Here is a 24,209-nt window from a genome sequence, read left to right as displayed (position 1 = left end):
GCTCAAGACCAACTAAGGACCTTGCTTCAAAACATACCTCACCAGCATTTGCAGTTTTGTTTTTGTTTTCTTCAAAATGTTGATTATGCATTTCATCTGGAAGTAATTTTCAACAATTTGTTCAGCAATTTGAAACAAAATGAACCTTTAAAGTAGAGTATAGCATATAGCAAAACACCAGGCAGTGTTATAACTTGTGTTTGTGTGTGTATATAAGTGGACAGATGCCTGCAGAGTCAGATTGCCGGTTGCTGGAGGTGGTGTGCAAGTTGGAGATGTACGGCATCCGACTCCATCCTGCTAAAGACAGAGAAGGAACCAAACTCAGCCTGGCTGTTGCACACGGCGGCGTCCTCGTGTTCCAGGTGCATGCGATGCAATCACACACTCCCTCTCACACACACAGGCATACATGAACAACAGCATGACATGAGTGGTGTTTTACTCAGGGACACAACAGGATCAACGACTTCAACTGGTCTAAAATCCGCAAGCTGAGTTTCAAGAGAAGGAGGTTCCTTATCAAACTAAGAGCAGACCCTAGTGTGAGTTTTCTGTAGTATATTAAGCTCTCATTTATCATTTCGAATTGTAACGTGGAGTCTCTGTCTGTCTCGTCCTGTAGCAGAATGTTAATCACGATACTCTGGAGTTCTTGATGGCAAGTCGGGACTGCTGTAAAATGTTTTGGAAGGTCTGTGTGGAATATCACGCCTTCTTCAGACTCTTTGAGGAGCCCAGACCCAAACCCAAACCGGTGCTGTTCAGCAGGGGCTCTTCCTTCAGGTTCAGGTACTGAGCTGATCAAAGGTTTTTGGTGACATTTATATGTGTGAATTTGTCTGTGGGTGAAGTGTGAATCCTTAACTTAACTGTATTGCATGTGCACTTGTAGTGTACTTCAAATCTAAAAGTATTTTTTCAGCTGTACTTGCGGGTAATGTAATATTAATTATATAAAAGGCAACTTAAGTGTACTTAAAGAGAGTACAATCGTTATGTTTTAATATTTATTGTGTCATGCTTTAAAGAAATACACTTATTTTGAAACACGTCAAGTACTTGATTTTAATTTGAATTATTTTGCTCGTCAAAATGTTGTGTAATCCAGTTGGACTAATTACCCCCTCGTCTCTGCAGTGGTCGGACACAGAAGCAGGTGATAGATTACGTGAAGGAAAATGAGTTTAAAAAACTGCCCTTTTATAGGTGAGCCTGATCTGATCTGAGTCAGCATTTCTGCACTGCTATTTAAGATTTAATTAGTGTATGGCTGTGTGGATCATTATTTGTTGTTCTGTCTTTCAGGAAACATAGTCGAGTGCAGTACAACAGCAGTCTGTCACCTCTGCGATCTGCAAAGCACCAAGTGCCAAATCAAGTTAGTGTCTTCACATATAAATGTTTTCAAGCCATTTATAACTAAGAGAGATGTTTAATAAGGAATATTTTGGGTTCAGCACAACTTAAGCTCACTCTAAAGCATTTGCTGCATAATGGTATAATGTTGAACAGCAAATATTTTAGAAATGGATGGATAAATGAAATAAAATATTAAAAGTGCATTCAGAAGTCTAATGCTAATTAAAAAAGTTATATACATAAGAAATATATTCTAAACTGTACTCTAAATTCATAAGATGCATTTTTACTTATTGTCTACTTTTCAACTGTGTAAATCCACTTATAATGTTATCAAGATTTTTATATGAAAAAAATTATTTCATAATTTAGAGGAAATAGGATTTTTTTCTGTCTGTTTCGTCCCCTTCTCAAATACCTAAGATTAATGAATGTTCAGAAGAATTTTTTATTGGCAGTTTATGTTAACTAATGAATTAACTAATGTTTACTAATGAAGCCCTAATGGAAAGTGTGAATGAACAATAAAGAATCAAAACACTTTCAAACAATATCTAGGGCATGTTGTAGTCCATATTAAAATGAAAAGAAAAAGTTTGAAAATAAATAGCCTATTAAGTCTTAATATTTAAGTATTTGGCTGATGAATACCATAGCAAATCCACAAATCTGAATGGCTATTTAAATCTTTTTAAATACGTTTTAGAAAGTAGAGCAGCTGCTTTATTTATGGGGTTTCCAGAGTAAAGGCTGCATTTTCTGCAGTTTAGCGCCATCTGCTGTCAGAGAGTGAATGTGCTTTTATTCAGCACGTCTCTCATGTGTTCCCCCATGTGCTTCTCATGCGTGCTTGTCTACATCAGAGCACACATGCATCTTTCAAGCAGCATACAAGCTGTGCATTTTGACCAGTTGATGGGAAAAGTATTCTTAATATGCATTCCAAATTCTGAATAATTTGTAATATATGATTATTCACGGTATTTAGAAGTGCCCACGATAACAATATTGTGCATATTCATCACTGTGATATCGCATTACCGAATAACAGCAAATGTCTACTTGTTTGTAAATAAATCCACATAAAATGACGCAGTCTAGAGCTTCATTAATTTAAATAAAGTTCAATCTCTCTTAACTAACATTGGGATCAGAAGGAAGGCAATGCAAAGAATATTTTTCCCATAACTTGGCACTGCACTGTCTTCTGAGCCATAGTTCTAATTCGGTTTCTGCATAGATCTGCATTCTCTAGTTACTTACAATACCTGTGCGAATCCGTGGGCGGGGCTAAACAGGCAGTGCTGTAGAAGCAGGTGTTGATCTTCTTCTGCGGAGGCGTTGCTAATCCACACTATTACATCATGGAGTGGAACATTCCACAAGCTGTCGCTTTGGCAAATCAGATTCAGTAAAAGCTGACTAACGGAAAAAACTTTTGAGTCCTGAAACTTACTGGATGTTTTTATAGTACAATGACCTCTTATGTTGAAAGATCGAGGGAACTTTGATTTCTCAGCTCATGACACTTTTAATTATGTATGGCCTCAATGAGAAGCCTCACGCTTTTACTGCCACGACTCCTAAAAAAAACATTTTCATTCCGCATCGCCCCATCAGGCTCTTGTTGGATCCGCTCATTGGATCCGCAAAAGTACCAGGTACCAGGTACTGTACCCAATGGAAAACCCCCCAAAAGTGAACGGTACAAAGCCGTACCTTGCTTTACCATGCAGTGGGAAAGCGCCATTAAAGTAATTTACAAAAAACTCAGAGACGGTCATGCTGATCCATGCAACAGATGCAGAGGTGGGTAGTAATGAGTTACATTTACTTCGTTACATTTACTTGAGTAATTTTTTGGGGTAACTAATACTTTTCGGAGTATATTTAAAGATGGGTACTTTATACTCTTACTTGAGTAAATTTTGGGGGGAAAAATCTGTACTTTTACTTCGTTACTGTGCGCGATGCTCCTCTCGTTACTTTATCTTAATGCAATAAATGTTATAACTGCTTCAGTTTATTCCAAACGCGCCGTCTACTTTTCTCTGGGCAATGAGCGATGCCCATTCGCGAATGATTCATTCTTTTGAGTCAATTCTGTTCAAAGGCTTGATCAAACCAATTGGCAAACGAGTGAATTGGTTCATGAATCAGTTTGAATGAGTCGTTCAGTTCCCTGCCGCACGCGCTGAGCGTCTGAAGTGGTTTACTCGGAGTTGTAACGTTTAACATCAGCAGCGTTGAAAACGTGGCTATGGAACTGCACTGAATTGAAAGCAGATTTGCAAAGGCTATTATTTGCTTGCGATGGAGATCCTTATTAGATGAACACCGCGTGTGCTGTCTACTGTTTAACAGGTAATAACTTGGGCTACATTCGATTACAGTACACAATACCTGTGACATTAGTTTGTTGTACGTGTGTGGCTTATAACAGAGGGGAGTCAAGTTGAATGCAGCTTCCAAAAGACAAAAAATAGCCGATTAAGATTTTATTAATTTTAATACAATCACATGGTGCGAGTACTTCAGCAAGTCATATCATCAGCTCCTAAATTCAGATATGTGATTGCTTGCTGGCGCTGAGCCAGAGATAGATGCGTTTATACAGCGCTGCGCATTATAACCAATCACACACGATTCTGTTGAGCTTATTAAAGCATTGGCCAATCAGAGGCGTTCAGATGAGTCATCGCTAAAATGCCGGTGCTTCCTTCACTCGCTCGCTGACTGGAGACCTCTTTCTGGCGAATTCTCTCGTCAGAAACAACAAAGTGCAGATGTGTGTACGAATCTTTAATTAAGATATTGATTTCACAGTGTTAACAGTTTCAGTGATTGAAATCTAGACTGTCAGTGAAAATGATCTTTAATAATGTAAATGTTATTTGCTCTCTTTCTGAACAATGAAAGATTAGTAGCAATATTTATATCACATTAACTTTCAATGTTAAATTCACATTTAATATAAAGTCAGTCGTATTAAAAATATGTTATGGCATGACACCTATATCTGTTACTTAAGTAAACAGACAGGGTTTTATAATAAATTACATAAATTGGAATAAAGGCTGATGAAATATATACATGTATACACACACATACATTACATACATTTTATCTATATATCTAAATAAAAATAGGCTCAGTATATATGACCCAAAGTAACTAGTAACTAACTACTTGAGTAGATTTTTTATCCGATACTCTTTTACTCTTACTCAAGTAACTATTCAAGACTAGTACTTTTACTTGAGTAAATATTTCTAGAAGTACTTTTACTTTTACTTGAGTACAGTTTTTGGGTACTCTACTCACCTCTGAACAGATGACAGTGAAGCATCTAACACTATAAACTACACAAAGATCAGTAACACTAAAAACTACTGAATGCACCTTTAAATTAGTATAATTTGTAATGATTAAAATGAATGAATGACCGAATCAATAGACTGGGTCCTAGAGGAGCCTAGTGAATAGCCGCATTTCCACTGTCGGGCTAGTGCGAGCCAGGGCTTAAAACGGGCCGGACGGGGCTAATAGTCTCGGGCACAGTAGCACCGAGGCCAGAATAGTGCAAGGTTTCCACAGTCAGGGCCTGAAGCTCCGCTGCGCTTCACTAAAACACGCCCTTTACACGCCTCTCAGGAACAACGCCACGCAACCCCATCATTTCAGCAACAAAGAGAAGTAATTATTCAAATTCAAAAGCATCGATGTTTTACTATAGAAAAAATGGTACATTGATCATAATGAACTAATTTATCAGGATTCAAAATGAATCACACTGAAATAAATTTATTTATATTTTATTTACTTATTTTTAACACTTATGAAAATAGCCTGCTTATTCAGTTGAGTCTGTTTCTGTTTATTTGTAGCCACAGTAGCCTATATACGTCACATTAAGAATGAATGATAATATCTCTATTTTTATAAAAGCTCCCGAACAAAAACATTATTATATTTTTATGATAGGAAACGTAGAGCTATAACTCTCGAGATGAGATTTATGACAGATAATATAAGTTACTAAATAAATACACGATTGTGATAGAGAATAAGAAGCTGATGTCTGATTTCTCCTGGTTGCGTTTACCATGTTTACTATGGTAACGTTACTGTTAAGCGTGCATAATGTTTTACATTGCTTATTAATATTTCTGCCTTGTTTAGTGATTATAATCCACATCGGATCAAGTTATTTCAAACACTCGCTGCTGACTAAGAGCGAGTTTTGAGCTCAACTTATTTTAAAAGTCTTTAATACTGGTGTTAAAGCTGTTATCTTTCTGAAATGATCTGCAGCACTGAGCTCTCCAGACTCGAGAAACTCCGCCTTTGTTCCTAACCCCGCCTCTAGCCCCAGCTGGCCTGCTTTGGCCCAAGGTTTTCGTTGGACCAAAAAACCCTGGCCGTTGGCCCCGAGGAAGCCCCAACGAGGCACGATCAAGCACCGGAAGTGACAGTGGAAACGCGACTGGCGCGCACTAGCACGCCCGCTTTAAGCCTGACAGTGGAAACGTGGCTATCTTTGGCTGAAGGGCCTGGCATCCTGAAGCTTTGGAAGCTGCAGGGCAATGATCCCAGTGGTCCAGTTTATAATCCAGCCCTGGCAAGAATAGCAGAAAGGGTTATGATGTAACTATCTGAAATCTACTATTCAGACAGAGCAAATTCCACCCTTAACCAACCTGCTGGCATTACCAGAGGTTCATCCACATACAGGTGCATCTCAATAAATTAGAATGCCGTGGAAAAGTTCATTTTAATTGTGATGATTTTGGCTCACATTTAGCAAAAGCCCACCACGTCTGTGTGCATTGGATGTACCCTTATGTATCGTTTTTTGGTCCAGGGTTACATTTCTGCTTCTACACCTTCTGGAATGCTGGCCCCCTAGACTTCATTTGTAATTGCACTGCTGTTCAAGACAAGTTGATTAATTTCAGTGATTGGTAGCCCATGACTCACGTAGAACCCAGAATACTCTGGAACCTGTAATGTGCAGGTAATGATGAAAGACTCATTTCCTTCTCTCTTCCCCCCATAGGCTGTCAAGCAGAGCTGGGAGGGCTCATTTTTAGTAAGCTCAGAAGATTCTGCGATAATAAGACCATGTGGAAACTCCTCTCCATCGACTCAGCGCAACGGATGCAGTGACCAAACGTACACCATTCAGGAGGACAGCAGCCAAGCAGCCAAGCAGCAGCCCGTCGATCGAGCAGGTCTGGCGTCCCGTGCAGCTAAAGGCAGCAGCTCATCCATCCCGTACATTGACTGCAGTGATGCAGAGTTTAGTGAACAGGAAGTCAGAGGTCGGGTCAGCAGGTCACACTCGCACACACGCGATGGCAACAGTGACAGCGCTTATGGCACTGGGTTTGGTTTGCCCCGGTCACACCAGCAGGACAGATACTTGGGCAAGTTCATGCAGAGAGAGTCTCCGCCTCTTTCCCCTGTAAGCCAAGCCACAAGCCCCGCTCACAGCTACCCAAGCCCCTCCTCTCCAAATAAAAGTGCTAACATTTTCGAGTCGCCATTTTTTGGAGGCAGGGTACGTGGGCCGCTTCATAGCACACTAATGGAAGAGTTGGCTGCAAAAAGCTCCTTAAACCACCACACAGGCACCCGAAGCCTGACCTCTAGCCCCGCCCCCTCCTCGATTCACAGGACCAGCTCACTAAGCTACGCTCAGTATAATGGACACACCGGGCGGAGCTTTAGTTCAAAAACAAGACAGGAGGAAAGAGGTGGGCTATTTGGTAGCTGCTCCCCAATTATGAATCGTTCAGCAAACAAGGCCCAGAAAACCATTAGCCAGTTAGAAAGAAACAGGCACGTCTCAAATCAGCCACAGCCTCCTGTTCTCTCCCGTGCCGAGAGAATGGCCATGTTGGAGCGCCGAATGCTGGCCAATGGGCTCACGCCACCAGGCAAAGCCAATCTCAAGCCAAGCTCCCCGCACCGGCGCTTCGGGGCTGTGCAGATGATTGACGGCTCCACCAGTAGTGGAACAGACACTAGCGATTCAGAAGAGGCGGAGTCTACCGGCTCCTGCAGCCAATCGCTGGGATTCGAAAACCAAGCCGCCCGTAGTTTGTCCCGCCTCCCCAGAAATAAGTACTCGTTTGATAGCTTGCAGCTAGATGAGCTCAATGATGAAGGAGGGTGTGTGACCCTCAGTGATGAGGAAGGGATGCAAGTGTTTAGCTGCTAACATGCTAGTGTGAAACCCCATTGCGGTGTGCTTCTCGGCAATGCCACACTGCATTCTTTTCCTATATCCTGAGATGGTCTTAGCTGTGTGACAAGGCGGATATCCTTCCCTTTCTCGAGGCAAAACTCTATAGTTTTACAGTAAGTGGTTTTATCCAGCCTCTGGGTAGACTTTTGCGGTGCCAAGTTCTGCACAGAACGCTAATTACTTGCAGTTCTGATGCTGCAATAATCTGGAATACTTCAGGAATTCAGAGTGATGTTGTCACTCCCTGGAGTAAATTTAAGATTTCTGAGATGGAAACATGCGAGGAGCCATGACAGGTAGATGTGAACGAGATTTTGCCAAGTAAGACATGTTTCTGGATCCATATACTAGTTGGTCCTGGAGCAACTTTTCATTTAGATTTAGTCTTAGAGTTGAATCTGGGGCTCCTACAGCATTGTCAACTCATCGTTTCATTCTATTTTTTAAAGGTTGTTAAGACTTTTTGGGGCCTTCATGCCTCTCCTTTATGAGGAACGATCTGCATAAATCATTACTTTTAGACTTTTTAATAACTGTAAGACATCGAACATTTAATCCAACTGTACAGTTGAAATGTGGTACTTTTAGAACAAGGCTGGGCAACCCTGGGCCTCAAGGTCCACTGTGCTGCAGAGTTTAGCTCCAACCCTACCTGTAGCTGTCTAGTAATTCTGAAGACCTTGATCGCCTTGTTGAATCAAAACTCTGCAGGTAAGTGGATCTCAGGGGTCAGAGTTGCCCACCCCAGTTTTTGAAGCATTCTTAGCAATAGAGCACAGGAAGCCAGCCTTGTTCCTGGACGACTAGTTTCCTGCAGTCTTCAATTCCAACACACCTGCCTGTTAGTTTTAATTCATGTTCATGTGTTCATGTGTTTAATTCATGTTCATGTGTTTCTTTCTTCAGTCGAAAATAAATTTAGGTTTTAGGGGAAAACTTTCCAGGATTTTTCTCTATATAGTGGACTTCAGTGGTGGCCAAGATCCAAACTGCAATTTCAGTGCAGCTACAAAGGTCTCTACACAATCCCAGGTGATGAATAAGAGTATTATCTAGTGAAACAATTGGTCATTAAAAAAAAAAAAAAAAAAAAAATATATATATATATATATATATATATACTTTTTAACCACAAATGCTTATCTTGCACTAGCTCTGCGATGCGAGTCCACAGCTTCATGCATTACACTGGAAACATGTTAATAAACCCTAGTAAACCTAGTTAGCTCTTAATTTGAGCAAAAAAATTTGGCCAAAAATTTTTTACGTTCTCCTCCAACTTCAAAATCATCCGACATCATTGTTTTAACTTTTTTTAAAGGGCATTTGGCTTTCCTCGCATGTTCAATTTGTAAATACCATTTGTGATTAAAACGTATATGTATATATTTGAAGCATGCTTAGCATATAATTTATATAAAAAAAAATTTTGTTATAAAATCCAACAGATCATTTCGTAAGACCCTTATTCCTCGGCTGGGATTGTGTTTAGCTGGATTACGTATATTTAATAGGGGTTGGAGCTAAATTCTGCAGGATGGTAGCTCTCCAGGAGCAGAACTGGCTTCCCCTGGTATAGAACTTCATCTTCATTAATATCCTTAATCATCAGTTTGCCGTTTGTACATTTGTGCTGGTGCTCACAGCTGCTGCTTCATAGAATCATTTAAAGAACAGTGTGATTTTTGAAGATTCACTCATGCTGAGCTTTGGTTAAAGATCTTCAAATCCATTGTGTGGCTTTTTTCTCCTTCTGGCTGAGCCTCTGTTTGCTATGAGAAGTGATCAGATTCAGAGACTTGACATTTTTAACGGTATCTTAAAATCCTGCATGATTTTTATTAGCTAGATTTGAATGTAAGCATATTGAATAATAAGGTGTTTTGTCCTGTTGTGTCAGAATTGTGATGAATGTATTTGTCAGTAAGAGCTTTCAGTTTATGAAATGAAGATCCTGTCATTGTATACTCATCTTCGTGTCATTTCAAATCTACGTATATGACTTTTTCGTCTTTCTATGGAACACAAAAGAAAACAATCTTAAGAATGCTTTTTTAGAAAATGACAGAAGTGTACAGTTTATTGGTCTCCGTGGGTTTGGAATGACACAAGGGTGAGAAGGTAATGACAGAACTGTCCCTTTAAGCTATATGATGGTTCAGTCTATAGAGAGAAAGTGTCACAGCATTTGTGTCTGCGTCTCACTGTGTTTCACTCTCTCTCCCTCCCTGAGCCCCTCTACCTTACCTTGCACATGGGTTTACCTGTTATCCTCCAGCAGGGATTGGAAAGGCCATTTCAATTAGGGTTTTTATGTTATCTATAAAAAAAATGTCATACCTGTTGTAGTATTTTCCCAGATTAAAAAAAAAAAAAAACTATGGAAATGTGACAATGCCATGTGTTTCTAATCCCTGCCTGATTTCTCACTCAGCTTTGATGTCACTACACTATTGGCTGATATTCACTATTGTTTTGTACCTTTTCTTTTCTGCCCCGTTGTTGTTGTTTTTTTTCTTCAGAAACTGCTTGAGCTTGTCATTCTTGTCATTTATGATCAATAAATGCTTGTTATGTTTTCTGCTGGCATTTAAAATGGAATGAATGAATTTGTAACTAATGGTGTTTTTAAATGCTGGGCTGCATGCTCTCCCTTCATATGGCTGTTCTGTTATATTTCTATGAAAGCTGAAAGGCAGTGCATTCTAGGAGATTTTCACACATGAAAATTTAAATATCCTTATATATGTCTGTGACATGAATGATCTTTTGTTTGTTCACACAATGATCAAATTACCGTATACACTAGGATTGTTTAGGCCTAAAAAAAATGACACCACCTTCTGTTCATTTGTGTGAATGACATGCTGATGATCTTTCTCACACCTTGGCTATGTTCAGAATGGAACGCTAGCTTACTATTTGTTGCCCAATACACACTGTATACTTAATGCACGTAAAAAAAAAAGTATTTGAAGAATCAACTGTGCAACAAACATTTCATGTAGCAGTAAGCTATACTGTTGAAACTAACTTTAACAAAAATGCATGCTTAAGTGTCTTACATTTAGAAAATGAAAATGCAACATTTTATTGTTTATTATTTTAGTCTGATCAAACAAGCAGTACGTCCAGTTCTTTTATCACATTAGGAATTTATATCACGCACAGTACATACTGCATGTAACCTATAAACTACATAGACTGCACAGCAAGTACAGTAGTATGGTAGTTGCTATTCTGAACATAGTGGTTCCCTCTCTTCCTCTGTCTCTCCCATTCAGCACTGTTCAAGCTTGATCTCTGTTCTGATGTTCACTGCCTGTTCCTTCTCAATGACTTTTGGTTCTGCTGCTCTTTATGAACCACATAGACTTTTTAACAATGTATTTTGTGCACTAGTGTCAATAAAGTTACAGTTGGCCTTTGAAGACTCAGGAATTGTTTTTTAAAGCTTATAATTCTTATATTTTTCATGATCCATTCCTTCCCTCTCACCCCCACCTCCTCTCCGCTGTCTATGGCTGCACAGCGCATGTCTCGCTATCTGTCCACACATGTATGTATATAAAGTGCAGTATACATGCATTACTTCATGTTGTATGAATGTCTGTATGGCGTTTTGTGCATTGCTTATATTGTTTGTACATGTTTGTGTGTACATGGAGGAGTTTGTGCTGTAAATACACTAGCATTTACAAGATTGGACACGTCCCTTATTACAGTTTTCCACTTTTTCAGGTTTGAGCTTCTTATCCAGCTATCACTCAACTAACTAACTTTAAACTGTATAAACTGCCGACGACTTGTTGATGCTTTTCCTTTACTTTCTGTACTTAATTGTATTGAATGTGCAAAAAAATGGACTTGCAGATGGCTCTTCTGCTTAATTTACTCACAATTAAGTATACTTTTTAAAAGTACAGAATGTCAAAATAAATTAAGTTTCACTTGACAATAAAACAGTCAAGTTTCATTTTAAATCATGTTTAAATATTTTAATGAAGTATTCTTAATTTGATGTGTTGACTAACATACTAAAGCACATGTGAAACACTTGATTATAATTTGAATTTATATCACATTTAAAGTTAATATATTTTAAATTTTTTTAACTGAATTGCAACTTTATCATCACAAATATTTTTAATTACATAACATGCAAGTTAGAAATAGAAATAACATAAGTATATTTAAGTTGACTATAAATGCTTGTCGGTATTCACTTTAACCATATTTCAAAGACAATAGAACTGAAGTAATTATGAAATTACATATAAAGATGTACTTAAGTGAAGTTTATCTATTTGAATTATATAAGTTTAAACTACGATAACTTTTCTTTTAATCATAGTTAAATGTTTCTGAAAACATTGCAGTGAGTTCGCATACAGGTGCTTCTTAATAAATTAGAATGTCATGGAAAAGTTAATTTATTTCAGTAATTAAACTCAAATTGTGAAACTCATGTATTAAATAAATTCAATGCACACAGACTGAAGTAGTTTAAGTCTTTGGTTTTTTTAATTGTGATGATTTTGGCTCACATTCAACAAAAACCCACCAATTCACTTTCTCAGCAATTAGAATATGGTGACATGCCAATCAACTAATCAACTCAAAACACCTGCAAAGGTTTCCTGAACCTTCAAAATGGTCTCTGACAATCATTGACACCCTTCACAAGGAGTGTAAATCACAAAAATGCATTGCCAATAAGCTGGCTGTTCACAGAGTGCTGTATCCAAGCATGTTAACAGAAAGTTGAGTGGAAGGAAAAAGTGTGGAAGAAAAAGATACACAACCAACCGAGAGAACCGCAGCCTTATGAGGATTGTCAAGCGAAATCGATTCAAGAATTTGAGTGAACTTCACAAGGAATGAACTGAAGCTGGGGTCAAGGCATCAAGAGCCACCACTCACAGAAGTGTCTAGGATTTTGGCTACAGTTGTCGTTTTCCTCTTGTTAAACCACTCCTGAACCGCAGACAACGTCAGAGGCGCCTTACCTGGGCTAAGGAGAAGAAGAACTGCACTGTTGCCCAGTGGTCCAAAGTCCTCTTTTCAGATGAGAGCAAGTTTTGTATTTCATTTGGAAACCAAGGTCATAGAGTCTAGAGGAAGGGTGGAGAAGCTCATAGCCCAAGTTGCTTGAAGTCCAGTGTTAAGTTTCCACAGTCTGTGATGATTTGGGTTGCAATGTCATCAGCTGGTGTTGGTCCTCTGTGTTTTTTGAAAACCAAAGTCACTGCACCTGTTTACAAGGAAATCTTGGAGGACTTCATACCTCTTTCAGCTGATCAGTTTTTTGAAGATGCTGATTTCATTTTCCAGCAGGACTCGGCACCTGCCCACACTGACAAAAGCACCAAAAGTTGGTTAAATGACCATGGTGTTGGTGTGCTTGAGTGGCCAGCAAACTCACCAGACCTGAACCCCAGACAGAATCTATGAGATATTGTCAAGAGGAAGATGAGAAACAAGAGACCAAACAATGCAGATGAGCTGAAGGCCACTGTCAAAGAAACCTGGGCTTTTTATTGGTTTTATGAAGTATTCTAATTTGTTGAGATTGTGATTTGGTGGGTTTTTGTTAAATGTGAGCCAAAATCATCACAATCAAAAGAACCAGAGACTTAAACTACTTCAGTCTGTGTGCATTGAATTCATTTATATGATTAAGTCTCTTTACTCTTTTTAAAATCATGCTGAAGTGTGCTTCCATTTTCACACGACGGCCCGACTTTTCTATTTCCAACGTATCGTTTAAAAGCTTTAGGATCATGAGAAACGTGTTCACAGCTTTGACTGGTAGTGTATACTGAATGTCATTAAGGTTGCTTTGTGTTGTTGTCTGTGTCTGGGTGCACTCACACCAGCTTCATTACTTACATAACTTCATGACTGAACTACTCAAAGGAAACACACGAGGTGGATTTGGGCAAGTACTGAGAAAAACCTCCGGTAGGAGTAGAGATTTGTGGGAAATGCACTAGACAAGAGGAACAATGAATATAGGCATGCATATTTAGTTTTTATCATTTATTTATGTGCTTGTTTATTTATTTATTTTAACAATTTAGACACAAAAACTGTTACTGCCATGCCAAAAGTACAATGGCAATACCCTGGTACAGCAACTTTGATAAATATCTCGATGTTGTACAGTATGATCACTGTAATGTGGTATTGACATGGTGCTTCCAAAAATAGCATTAATAGGTTAATATTCAAAAGAAACATGGCAGTACCGTGGTATTTTTGTACTTTTTGTGGCAGTTTTGCATGCTAAAATAGATGAAAGTGAAGTCTGAATGCACACATCACATATCGACATGATAAATATAAAGGCAATCTGCCTCAGACCTGTGCTAATGATCTTCATCTGTGCCTGTCTGTCGTTCTCAGAGGTGACGTGTGCTTTAGTAAATGGTCACGCTGATGACTGTAGAGGAGCGACGCCGTCTCCTCTCATCTCACCCACGCTGAATGACACTGGTGCCATACGCACTGATGATGAGGAGGACAACAGGAGGAAGGTGAGATCTGCGGTTGACTGGACTGCCATCCCTTACGAAAAAGAAGTTTATTCAAGTGTGCTATTGGTATACTTCTTTTAACCACTTCAGCTGTTATTTTGATTTTTTGAGAATTAGGCATATGCAATATTGGACCCACCGGTGGGTCCCCAGAGTTGATGTGGTTAGGAAAGTATGCTTTTAGTTTACTTTTTATGTACTTCTCAGAAATGGGCTTTTTGTACTCCTCAGAAATATACTTAAAATTACATTTAAGTATACTTGATTATACTTACAAAAATTCTAAATATATTTGATATATACTCCTAGAATCTGTGTTTTCATTATTATACGGTAGAGGACACTAGTACACATCTTCTGCACAGAATTTCCAAAAAAACACAAGTGAAGAAGAAAAAGAAACAACAGATACTTACACATGTAATCTAACACAATCATCTGACATGAAACGGCATCAAAACTGTAACGTTATGGAATAAAATGTCGACCGATGAAGAGGTAATAATTACAATAATTAAAAATAGATCTCAAAAGCATTAAGAATTGATGCATGGTACCATAGCAGCCCAATGTCGAGAATCAGAATTGTTTCTTGAGGTGCAAATCAGCATTTTACATTGATTTCTGAAGGATTATGTGACACTGAAGAAGGCTGAAAATACAGCTTTGGAACAAAGGAATAAATTACATTTTAAAGTATATTAAAATTACATTAGCATACATGCATTTACATTACATTTAAAATTAATGTTAGTGTTGCTTTATTGTGTTTATATGTATAATAAACCATTTCTATTACTCAACTGCAGTATAAGCGTTTAACTTTTTTTTTTTTTTAAAGCTGGCCCCCAATGTATATATATATCAGTATATCAGTTTTATTCTAGCTTCAAGCATTGTTTTTTTATCAACACTTGAATGTAAGTTGGTTTCATTAAAAAGCTAAATTGAGAAAACGCATTTTTATCAAATACATCTGGATCATATTCATTAATATTATCAAAGCAAAGATGCAGTAGATGGCTTCCCTCAGTACTCCCAAAGCTTGCACAGGCCTTTTTTTTACTCTGTAAAATTAGGCAGTTTACATTTATATGCAGTTAGTTTTGATGATGGCATTATTTTTCATATGCATATGCTTGTATATGAAATCGCTCGTTTCTGTGTCTACATGGTCTGTGTTTTTGATCTGCACCTTACTCATTCGGTAGATGCGTAATAGCACCCCCTAGTGTATAACAGCGAAAACGTGGAAACCCAGAAAATTCGGTGTTTGGCAGGGAAAGAGTTAATGTCAACATGAAGTGTCATATTGTGCTGATGACTTGTGTTGTATTGTGTGTGTTTGTGCAGAACTGTCCCGCTGATAATGCATACTGCATTGCTAAAGAGTTGCTGTGCACTGAGAGGACATACCTGAAGGACCTGGAGCTGATCACAGTGGTAAATGATGGACAGACTCTTATTCAGATCTCCACACACACACACACACACACACACATTCCTGTCTAGCCACAGTGGCCGGGTTTCTATTCAACTATAGAGATCGGGTTTCCTGTTTCAGCCCACAAAACACAAAGTGCAGTCATCAGAGACTGTGGTTCAGATTTAGAGATGTGTGTGTGTGTGTGTGTGTGTGTGTGTGTGTGTGTGTGTCTGTGGGTGTGTGTGAGAGAGAGAGTAGAGACATTGGGCTATGTTTACAGACCTGAGGGCAATGTGGCTTTTATAGGACTCATAGTTTAACACAGTAGTATATCAGCACAGGGGTTTTGCTTACTTTATCAGCTACACACCTAACATAAAGCACACACTCAGTCCAATGACAAGTACAACATTTAGAGAAGTCTCTGATCTCATGTTACGCTCATTTATTATACATTTAATTCATATTATCAGTGAGTTTTATTAGATTTGTGTAAGTTAATATTGTGTCTAGAATCATATACTGCACACTTTTTTCAAAGTCTGGTGTCGGTAAGAGTTTTTTAATATATATTTTTTTAAAGAAGTCTCTTCTGCTCACCAAGGTTGCATGTATTTGATCAAAAATACAGTAAAACAGTAATATTGTAAAGTAGATTTACACTTTAAAATAGCTGTTTTTTATTTTATTATTTAATTGTAGTGTAAAATGTCATTTATTCCTGTTGATGCAAAGCTGAAATACTCCAGTCTTCAGTCACATGATCCTTCAGAAAAATATGATTTGCTCCTCAAGAAGCGTATATTGTTATTATCAGTGTTGAAAACAGTTATGCTACTTCATATTACAGTATTTCATAACATAACATATGCGTCATGTTACAGAAAGGCATTTATTTGAAATCCAAAATTTTTAGTAATGTCACTTTTGATCAGTTCAGTGCATCCTGGCATTAAAAGTATTATAATGTTTTTTTTATTTTTTATATAAATCTTACTGACCACAAACATTTGAAAGGTGGTATATATACACAAACTATATCATTAACTACACTGAACAAACTTCATACTTATTCAAATTGTCATAATCGGAATAGTTACTCAATGCACATAGAAACAGCAGAGCTATAATCTACAAAATGATTCATTTACAAGCAGATATAGGTTGTGTAATAATATTAATATGTGTGTGTGTGTGTGTGTGTGTTAGTCATTTCAGGCAGTGTTGGATAAAGAGGATTGTGTTCCTGACGCTCTGAAGACACTGTTGACTTCCACCTATGAGCCGCTACATTCACTCCACACACACTTCCTCCAGGAGCTCGAGGAGAGACTGTCACTGTGGTGAGTAACACACACACACACACACACACACACACACACACACACACACACACACACACACACACACACACACACACACACACGTGTTCATGAGTATGAAGGGTGAATCTTATCCTGCACCTCAATCTGTATAATATATGTTGTAAATAGTTGCAATTGCAATTAGAAAAGTGTCCCAAATCGTAATAAGGTTGAAAACAGTAAGATTAAGATTCCTGGATGGTTTACTTTTTTCTGGTGGAAGTTCATCTGTGCAATTATTATTATTATTTTTGGCTAATATTGCCCTTTTAGCCAAGTAAGTCCAGTTTGTGACAATTCAGTTTCACAGAGGAAGAAAAACAAACTGATTTCTGAACAGTAATAAATGAATCTAGATCTATGGTAGGGACCCTTTCGACCGACTGATGGCACATTTAAAGACACTGTAAACACTGTTAATCTTATACATATAAGTATATTATACCCTATACTTTGTTTTATTTTCTTAGATAATAATAATAATAAAAAAGAATAATAATATTTAAGATCATAATAGATCATTATTATTTTAGCATTATTGATATGCTATTATATATTTAATTTAATAGTTTGAATAATTTTGGCTTTCACTTTAATTTTAAAGTTTTTTAATTTTGTTGTGTTTTTTTTTTCTTTCATTAATTGTATATATTAGTTGTGCTTAAACTAAACAAAAATTAGAAATGTTGCCTTGTCAACTAGCTGAAATAAAATAAGTTGAAGACATATTTTGGGAAGGGAAGTCGTGGCCTAGTGGTTAGAGAGTTTTACTCCTAAGGTTGTGGGTTCGAATCTCGGGCCGGCAATACCAAAACTTAGGTGCACTTGAGCAAGGCACTGAACCCCCAACTGCTCCCCGGGTGCAGCAGCATACATGGCTGCCCACTGCTGTGCGTGCGTGCGTGCGTGTGTCTGTGTGCGCACTTTGGATGGGTTAAATGCAGAGCACAAATTCACAAAGTAAGGTGTAACAAGGACACTGTAAAATAAAGTGTTCCCAAAAATGATATGTGCTATATCTCCTTTTCTCCTCAGACGTTCACTGTCTGTCCTGTAGACTCAAACACCAACTCTAATCAAACAGAGCTCAACAAGCTACCAGATCTGAGAAACTGCTTTAGTGAATAATGTAATTAATTATGCAAATCAGTGCGCAGCCTTTCAGCTCTACTCAGAAAGCATCACTAGTCTGGAGTCTATTATGTTCAAAATCCACCTGCTGGTCAAACCACACCATTACTCAGTCACTAATGATTAAAGTGTGTACATGACGTTGAAGGTGTAGTTCATCGCCCAAAAATATTAATTCTGTCATCATTTACTCGCCTTAATGCAATTCCAAACCTGACTTTCTTTCTTCTGGTGAACTCAAAACAATATTGTGAATGTATTTGCAATGTGTTTCAGGGAAGGCCCATGCAATACGGAGGTTAAAGCCGAAATGCAGCGTATAGGAGACCTGTTGCTGAAGAGCGCACATGAGCTGAAGGTGATTCTGTGTGTGTGTGTGTGTGTGTGTGTGTGTGTGGTAGATGGTTTGTTTTCGGTCATGTTATTGACAGTACTGTGTGTTTTTGATTCTTCAGGCTCTCTCAGCTCAGCTGCAGATGATCTCAGAGTGTGTGTTTGCTCTGCAGAGAGCATGTGTCGCGTCCCGCAGGCTGAAGTGTGTGTGCCTTGAGTTTGAGCTGCAGAAGGTGTGTTACATTCCTCTAAACGTCTTTCTGCTGAGTCCCCTCCATCGCCTGCTGCACTACAGACAGATACTAGACAGACTCTGCAAACACTACCCGCCGACACACAACGACTACAGCGACTCCAGAGGTGCGTGTTTGTAACTGTGTCTGTGCTAATGTTTTAATGTTCCCTGAAGACAGCTATATCTGAAAACACCTTGATTTTGGGGATGTCCTCAAAAGAAAAAAAAAATGTTTCATAAAGGTATTTATTTTAAAATTGGCAAAAGTTGTATTTTATGGCTAAATTATATAAATTAAAGATCTGTAAAAAAAAAAAAAAAAAAAAAAAAAAAAGGAAGTCCCTTTTTAGATAAAGAGGAGCTCAAATCTTTCTGTATTTCTTCATATTTTTGACACATATTGAGGTATTACATTCAGTGCACACAGACGGAAGTAGTTTAAGTCTTTGGTTTTTTTAATTGTGATGATTTTGGCTCACATTCAACAAAAACCCACCAATTCACTTTCTCAGCAATTAGAATATGGTGACATGCCAATCAACTAATCAACTCAAAACACCTGCAAAGGTTTCCTGAGCCTTCAAAATGGTCTCTGACAATCATTGACACCCTTCACAAGGAGTGTAAATCACAAAAATGCATTGCCAATAAGCTGGCTGTTCACAGAGTGCTGTATCCAAGCATGTTAACAGAAAGTTGAGTGGAAGGAAAAAGTGTGGAAGAAAAAGATACACAACCAACCGAGAGAGCTGCAGCCTTATGAGGATTGTCAAGCGAAATCGATTCAAGAATTTGAGTGAACTTCACAAGGAATGAACTGAAGCTGGGGTCAAGGCATCAAGAGCCACCACACACAGAAGTGTCTAGGAATTTGGCTACAGTTGTCATGTTCCTCTTGTTAAGCCACTGCTGAACCGCAGACAACGTCAGAGGCGTCTTACCTGGGCTAAGGAGAAGAAGAACTGCACTGTTGCCCAGTGGTCCAGAGTCCTCTTTTCAGATGAGAGCAAGATTTGTATTTCATTTGGAAACCAAGGTCCTAGAGTCTGGAGGAAGGGTGGAGAAGCTCATAGCCCAAGTTGCTTGAAGTCCAGTGTTAAGTTTCCACAGTCTGTGATGATTTGGGTTGCCATGTCATCTGCTGGTGTTGGTCCTTTGTGTTTTTTGAAAATCAAAGTCACTGCACCCAATGCACCAATACATTTTGGAGCTCTTAATGCTTCTGTAGCAAATTAAGCTCAAAAGGGAAATGTATATAAATAATGACAATTAATTATGATTAATTACAGTTATTTATATGAGCTTCCAGTAGTAACTGTAGCAGAATTAAATTGCCATCCAATGAGAAAGGCTGAAATTTCAAGCGGGAGTTTGGAAATACTGGGGAGTTATGAGAAAGCCTGGTAATTTGCATATGTAACTGGATCAGAAGTTTACATACTAGTAAGGATTCTTAGAAGACTAATATTTTGCATAGCTATAAACATATAATATACACTCTCGTTTAGATCATCAGCAGATTAATTAATAGATACTAAACATGGTAAGATTACATGAACGAGTGGTGTATGCATAAAACAGTATACAAGACAAAAAGACAATATACAAGAACAGTAACAACACACACAATGACCTGAAGTATTTGTGTGTTCATTCAAAGAAAGGTTTTTCTATTAATTAATTAGAGAAGAGTCCCTTTTTTCATAGTAGTATGTTTCAGAGAGAACTTAGTAGGAGGAAGATCCTCTCCACATACTCTTCGGTCGCAAAAGTTATCTGGTCATGGTTACCATGGTAACCATGGGGTCTGGAGTCGTTCGCAGACATCCTGGCACCTAGTATGTTTAGAGGGGTCTGTGATCATTTGTTAATCTACTGTAGTTATTATAGTAGTTATTATTTTCAAAACAATAATATTGAAAAAAATCTTGCTGAGCCCAGACGTTTTAATAGTAATGTATATCTGTGTTTTTTGTGTGTGTTGTAGCTGCTTTGGATGATGTGTGTGAATTGGAAGCTGCTCTTCATACTGGTCTGGAGCAGATTGAGAACTATCAGAAACTCCTGGAGCTTCAGAAGGATTTGATTGGTGTTGAGCATCTGGCCGTGGCTGGACGTCAGCTCATCAGACTGGGCTGCCTCAGCAAACTCTCTGGGAAAGGCCTCCAACAGCGCATGTTCTTCCTGGTGAGATTTCAGCACACATATCTATGTTTCATATGATAGAGAGACCTGTTGTTCTTAAAGGATAGATCGAATTACAATCATGTCATCATTTACTGTACTCCCCCTCATGTAGTTCCAAACCTGTATGAGTGTCTTTCTTCTGTTCAGCACAAAATAAGATATTTTGAAGAATGTTGGTAACCAAACAATTGACGGTAGCCATTGACTTCCATAATATTGTTTTCTATACTATGGAAGTCAATGGCTACCAGCAACTGTTTGGTTACCAACATTCTTCAAAATATCTTCTTTTAAAGAATGTTTGTAATTCTGAAAATTCTAAAAGCTATATAACTAACTCAAGGCCTAATATTAAACTATCTCCATATTTTCACACGTGAACTCTTTCTATCTTTCTTTATGTGGAGCCAGTTCAATGACGTTCTGTTGTACAGCACTCGAGCGATAACATCAGCCAATCAGTTTACAGTGCACAGACAACTTCCTCTGCGCGGCATGACAGTAAGAAAACTCATCAACCTTTATGCAGATGTTATTGATTAGCATGGGAATTCACCCATGAGAAATCTGTGTGTGTTTGTGTGTGTGTGTTCAGATCCGGGAGAGTGAGGACGAGTGGGGCGTCCCGCACTCCTTCACACTGATGGTACAGCAGCAGTCACTGGTGGTCGCCGCATGGTAATTATTCTCAATATCTGTGTGTCATCAGCTAGACAGCAAGTACAGCAATAGAGAGCAAGTCAACAGTGCATTCTCTGTTTACACACAGCACATTTTTCAGTGGGTGCAAGAGTGTTAGAGGTGCATATATGATGGATGGCTCAAAAACATTCAGGTCTCTTGTCTGTTGCAGTTCAGAGTCAGAAATGGAGAAATGGATGGAGGATTTGAAGATGGCGGTTGACATGGCTGAAGAGTGTAATGGACCGACCGCTGACCTGCTGTCTGCTTGCAAGGATGTCAGTAAGTGACACATGATCAGTTATAAAATACAGTTACCAGAGCATTAAAATAGACCCTGTTTAGTCTGTTTTCTTAGTACATCTATATCAAAATATAATATTTCGCTCCACATCTAAAATGACTTTCCTTTTTGGCAATTTGTCATGATCCAGTTATTTTCATAGAGTAAAATTATAAAATCTGTTCCCAGATCCAGAAACGCAGTAAGGACATTGCTAAAAAAAAGTCCATGTGACTTTCGTGGCTCAACTTCAGTTTTGCAAAGCTACAAGAATACGTTTTGTGCGCAAAAAAACAAACAAACAAAAAAAAACGCCTTTATTCATCAATTCTTCTCTGAGTCCGCTAAGTTAGGTTTTCCGCCATTTTGGACATGTCAAGACATATATGCACACTTTCCCTCTCGAATGTAAACAACGCTGATTACATTCTGGGGTACTCTCCAAAACTTAGCGAAGAAAAATTGTTAAATAAATTCAGTTATTATTGTTTTCTTTGCGCACAAAAAGTATTCTCGTAGCATCGCAAAACTGAAGTTGAGCCACTGATGTCCAATGGACTGTTTTAGTGATGTCCTTGCTATGTTTCTGAACCTGGGAACATTGCAGTTGCGTTGTTGTCTATGGAGAGTCAGAGAGGGAGCATTTAGTAGCATGTATCAGCACAATTACATGAAAAGATACAGTGAAAGTTTTCCCAGAATCCTCAGGGGCGTCTGAAGTGGAGTCAGAGGATGATCTTTGTGGATCTCGAATGTCTTTGCCTCGAAATGGCAACAATTCAGGAAACACTCTTAACCGCGGGAACACGACAGCCCATGTGTGCTGGCATCGCAACACCAGTGTCTCCATGCTGGACTTCAGCATCGCCATAGAGGTACCAGTCCTCCACCCGCTCATCTCTGTGTTTGAGTGTGTAAATGCTGTAACACAGTTTGGTCGTCATCTTGACTGTGTCTGACAGAACCAGCTCTCAGGAAATCTGCTCAGAAAGTTTAAAAACAGCAACGGCTGGCAGAAACTCTGGGTGGTTTTCACCAACTTCACCTTGTTCTTCTACAAAACACACGAGGTAAAACGCTAGCCGACACACACTGTCATATCCTCTGTGAATGTCTGGGATGTGTGTTAATGTTCTCTGTTGACTTCTCTCTGTAAGGATGAGTATCCTCTGGCCAGTCTGCCATTGTTGGGTTACTCAGTTACACATGCCGGAGAGTCGGAAAACATCCATAAAGATCACGTCTTCAAACTGCATTTCAAATCTCATATCTACTACTTCAGGACCGAGAGTGAATACTTTTTCGAAAGGTACAGTAAAACTCCGTTTTCTTCCATGAGACATAGTAAAACCTTGCAAACTACACTGGAAAAAAGATACTTTGGATCAGCTAAAAAATACTCTCAAATACTCCGTTTCTTAAAGCCAAACGTCTTTGTTTTCCTCAAATTATGTTTATATAATTACAATTTTAAATTATATTTAAATAATTTTGTTCTCTTACGAGAGTTCTCTTGTACTGCGTCTTAGCTAAGACGCTACGGGAAAAGTCTCTTTTCACGAAATACTGAAGCAAAAAATTATCCTCAATTTTGAATTGCTGTAAAGCGCATTTGCAGCAGCACACAGCCATAGGCGAGACGGCTCGCTCGCTAATTGGCTGCTCTGCGGCAACTGCACAAGCCTATCGAGCGTAGGCTGATGCAACATCAGACCAATATGTTCCCGCTGAAACGGGTGTGGCCCAACCCTATAAAAGGAGCTCGAAAAGGCTGACTCACCTGATTTTTCATCTCTTCAGCGAAGCTCACGCATCGTTGGATCACGAAGGAAGCAAGCGCCGTCTGATAAGCATCTCAGCGGGACGAGCCACTTCTGAAGCTGCTGGCCTTCGCCGCCTTCCACTGCCGTTCCTGCTGCGCTCTCCGGTGCCTATATCCTTTATTATCCTTGTGTGTGTTTTAAAGATGCCCTCGTGCGGCTCGTGCAGAGCCCCGATCAGCGAAGGAGACCATCACGTCATCTGTGTCTCCTGCCTGGGTGAGGATCATGCAGCGCTCGCGCTCGCTGACGGCGGCTGCCCTCACTGCGAGCTGATGCCGATGGTGACTCTGAGGACTCGCCTGGCATTCTTCTCCGAGCCTGCATCCTCCGCTGCGCCGCAGCGCCGTAAAAAGCTCCGCTCCCAACGATTACCGGAACCGCCTCCAGCTCTACCGAGATCGCCGGTTCTTCCTGCTTCACCAGCCTCCCCTGCATCGCTTCCCGATGTTCAGCGCCCGCTGTCTGCTGCCGCGTCGTCCGAGGAAGTGGATCTCAGGGCCGCGTCAGAAGAAGAGGACACGTGCTCTCTGCTAGCCTCGGGCAGTAAGGGTTGGGCGAGCTCCGGGGATCTCGCGCCTTCTGCTCAGAGGCC

General features: G+C 39.2%; 1 protein-coding gene across 2 annotated transcripts in view; it reads left to right on the top strand.

Moving 5' to 3' along the window:
• Window positions 1-24,209, top strand: part of LOC132094899 (FERM, ARHGEF and pleckstrin domain-containing protein 1-like) — a 52,281-nt gene that overhangs the window by 20,042 nt on the left and 8,030 nt on the right. For both annotated transcript variants that reach the window (XM_059499557.1, XM_059499556.1), the window contains exons 8-25: window positions 218-365; window positions 450-545; window positions 626-792; window positions 1,141-1,209; window positions 1,309-1,381; window positions 6,422-6,596; window positions 14,024-14,154; window positions 15,508-15,597; window positions 16,790-16,923; window positions 18,352-18,433; window positions 18,531-18,768; window positions 20,631-20,830; window positions 21,242-21,331; window positions 21,426-21,508; window positions 21,684-21,793; window positions 22,494-22,669; window positions 22,757-22,864; window positions 22,952-23,103. In XM_059499557.1, the coding sequence (XP_059355540.1) occupies window positions 218-365; window positions 450-545; window positions 626-792; window positions 1,141-1,209; window positions 1,309-1,381; window positions 6,422-6,596; window positions 14,024-14,154; window positions 15,508-15,597; window positions 16,790-16,923; window positions 18,352-18,433; window positions 18,531-18,768; window positions 20,631-20,830; window positions 21,242-21,331; window positions 21,426-21,508; window positions 21,684-21,793; window positions 22,494-22,669; window positions 22,757-22,864; window positions 22,952-23,103 (2,322 nt within the window). The remainder of the gene's footprint in view (window positions 1-217; window positions 366-449; window positions 546-625; window positions 793-1,140; window positions 1,210-1,308; window positions 1,382-6,421; window positions 6,597-14,023; window positions 14,155-15,507; window positions 15,598-16,789; window positions 16,924-18,351; window positions 18,434-18,530; window positions 18,769-20,630; window positions 20,831-21,241; window positions 21,332-21,425; window positions 21,509-21,683; window positions 21,794-22,493; window positions 22,670-22,756; window positions 22,865-22,951; window positions 23,104-24,209) is intronic.

This window comes from Carassius carassius, chromosome 19 (genome assembly GCF_963082965.1).
Source record: "Carassius carassius chromosome 19, fCarCar2.1, whole genome shotgun sequence".
In the NCBI taxonomy this organism is placed as follows: domain Eukaryota; kingdom Metazoa; phylum Chordata; class Actinopteri; order Cypriniformes; family Cyprinidae; genus Carassius; species Carassius carassius.
Note: the sequence above shows the minus strand (reverse complement) of the source record. Positions and strands in the feature narration are given on the sequence as shown.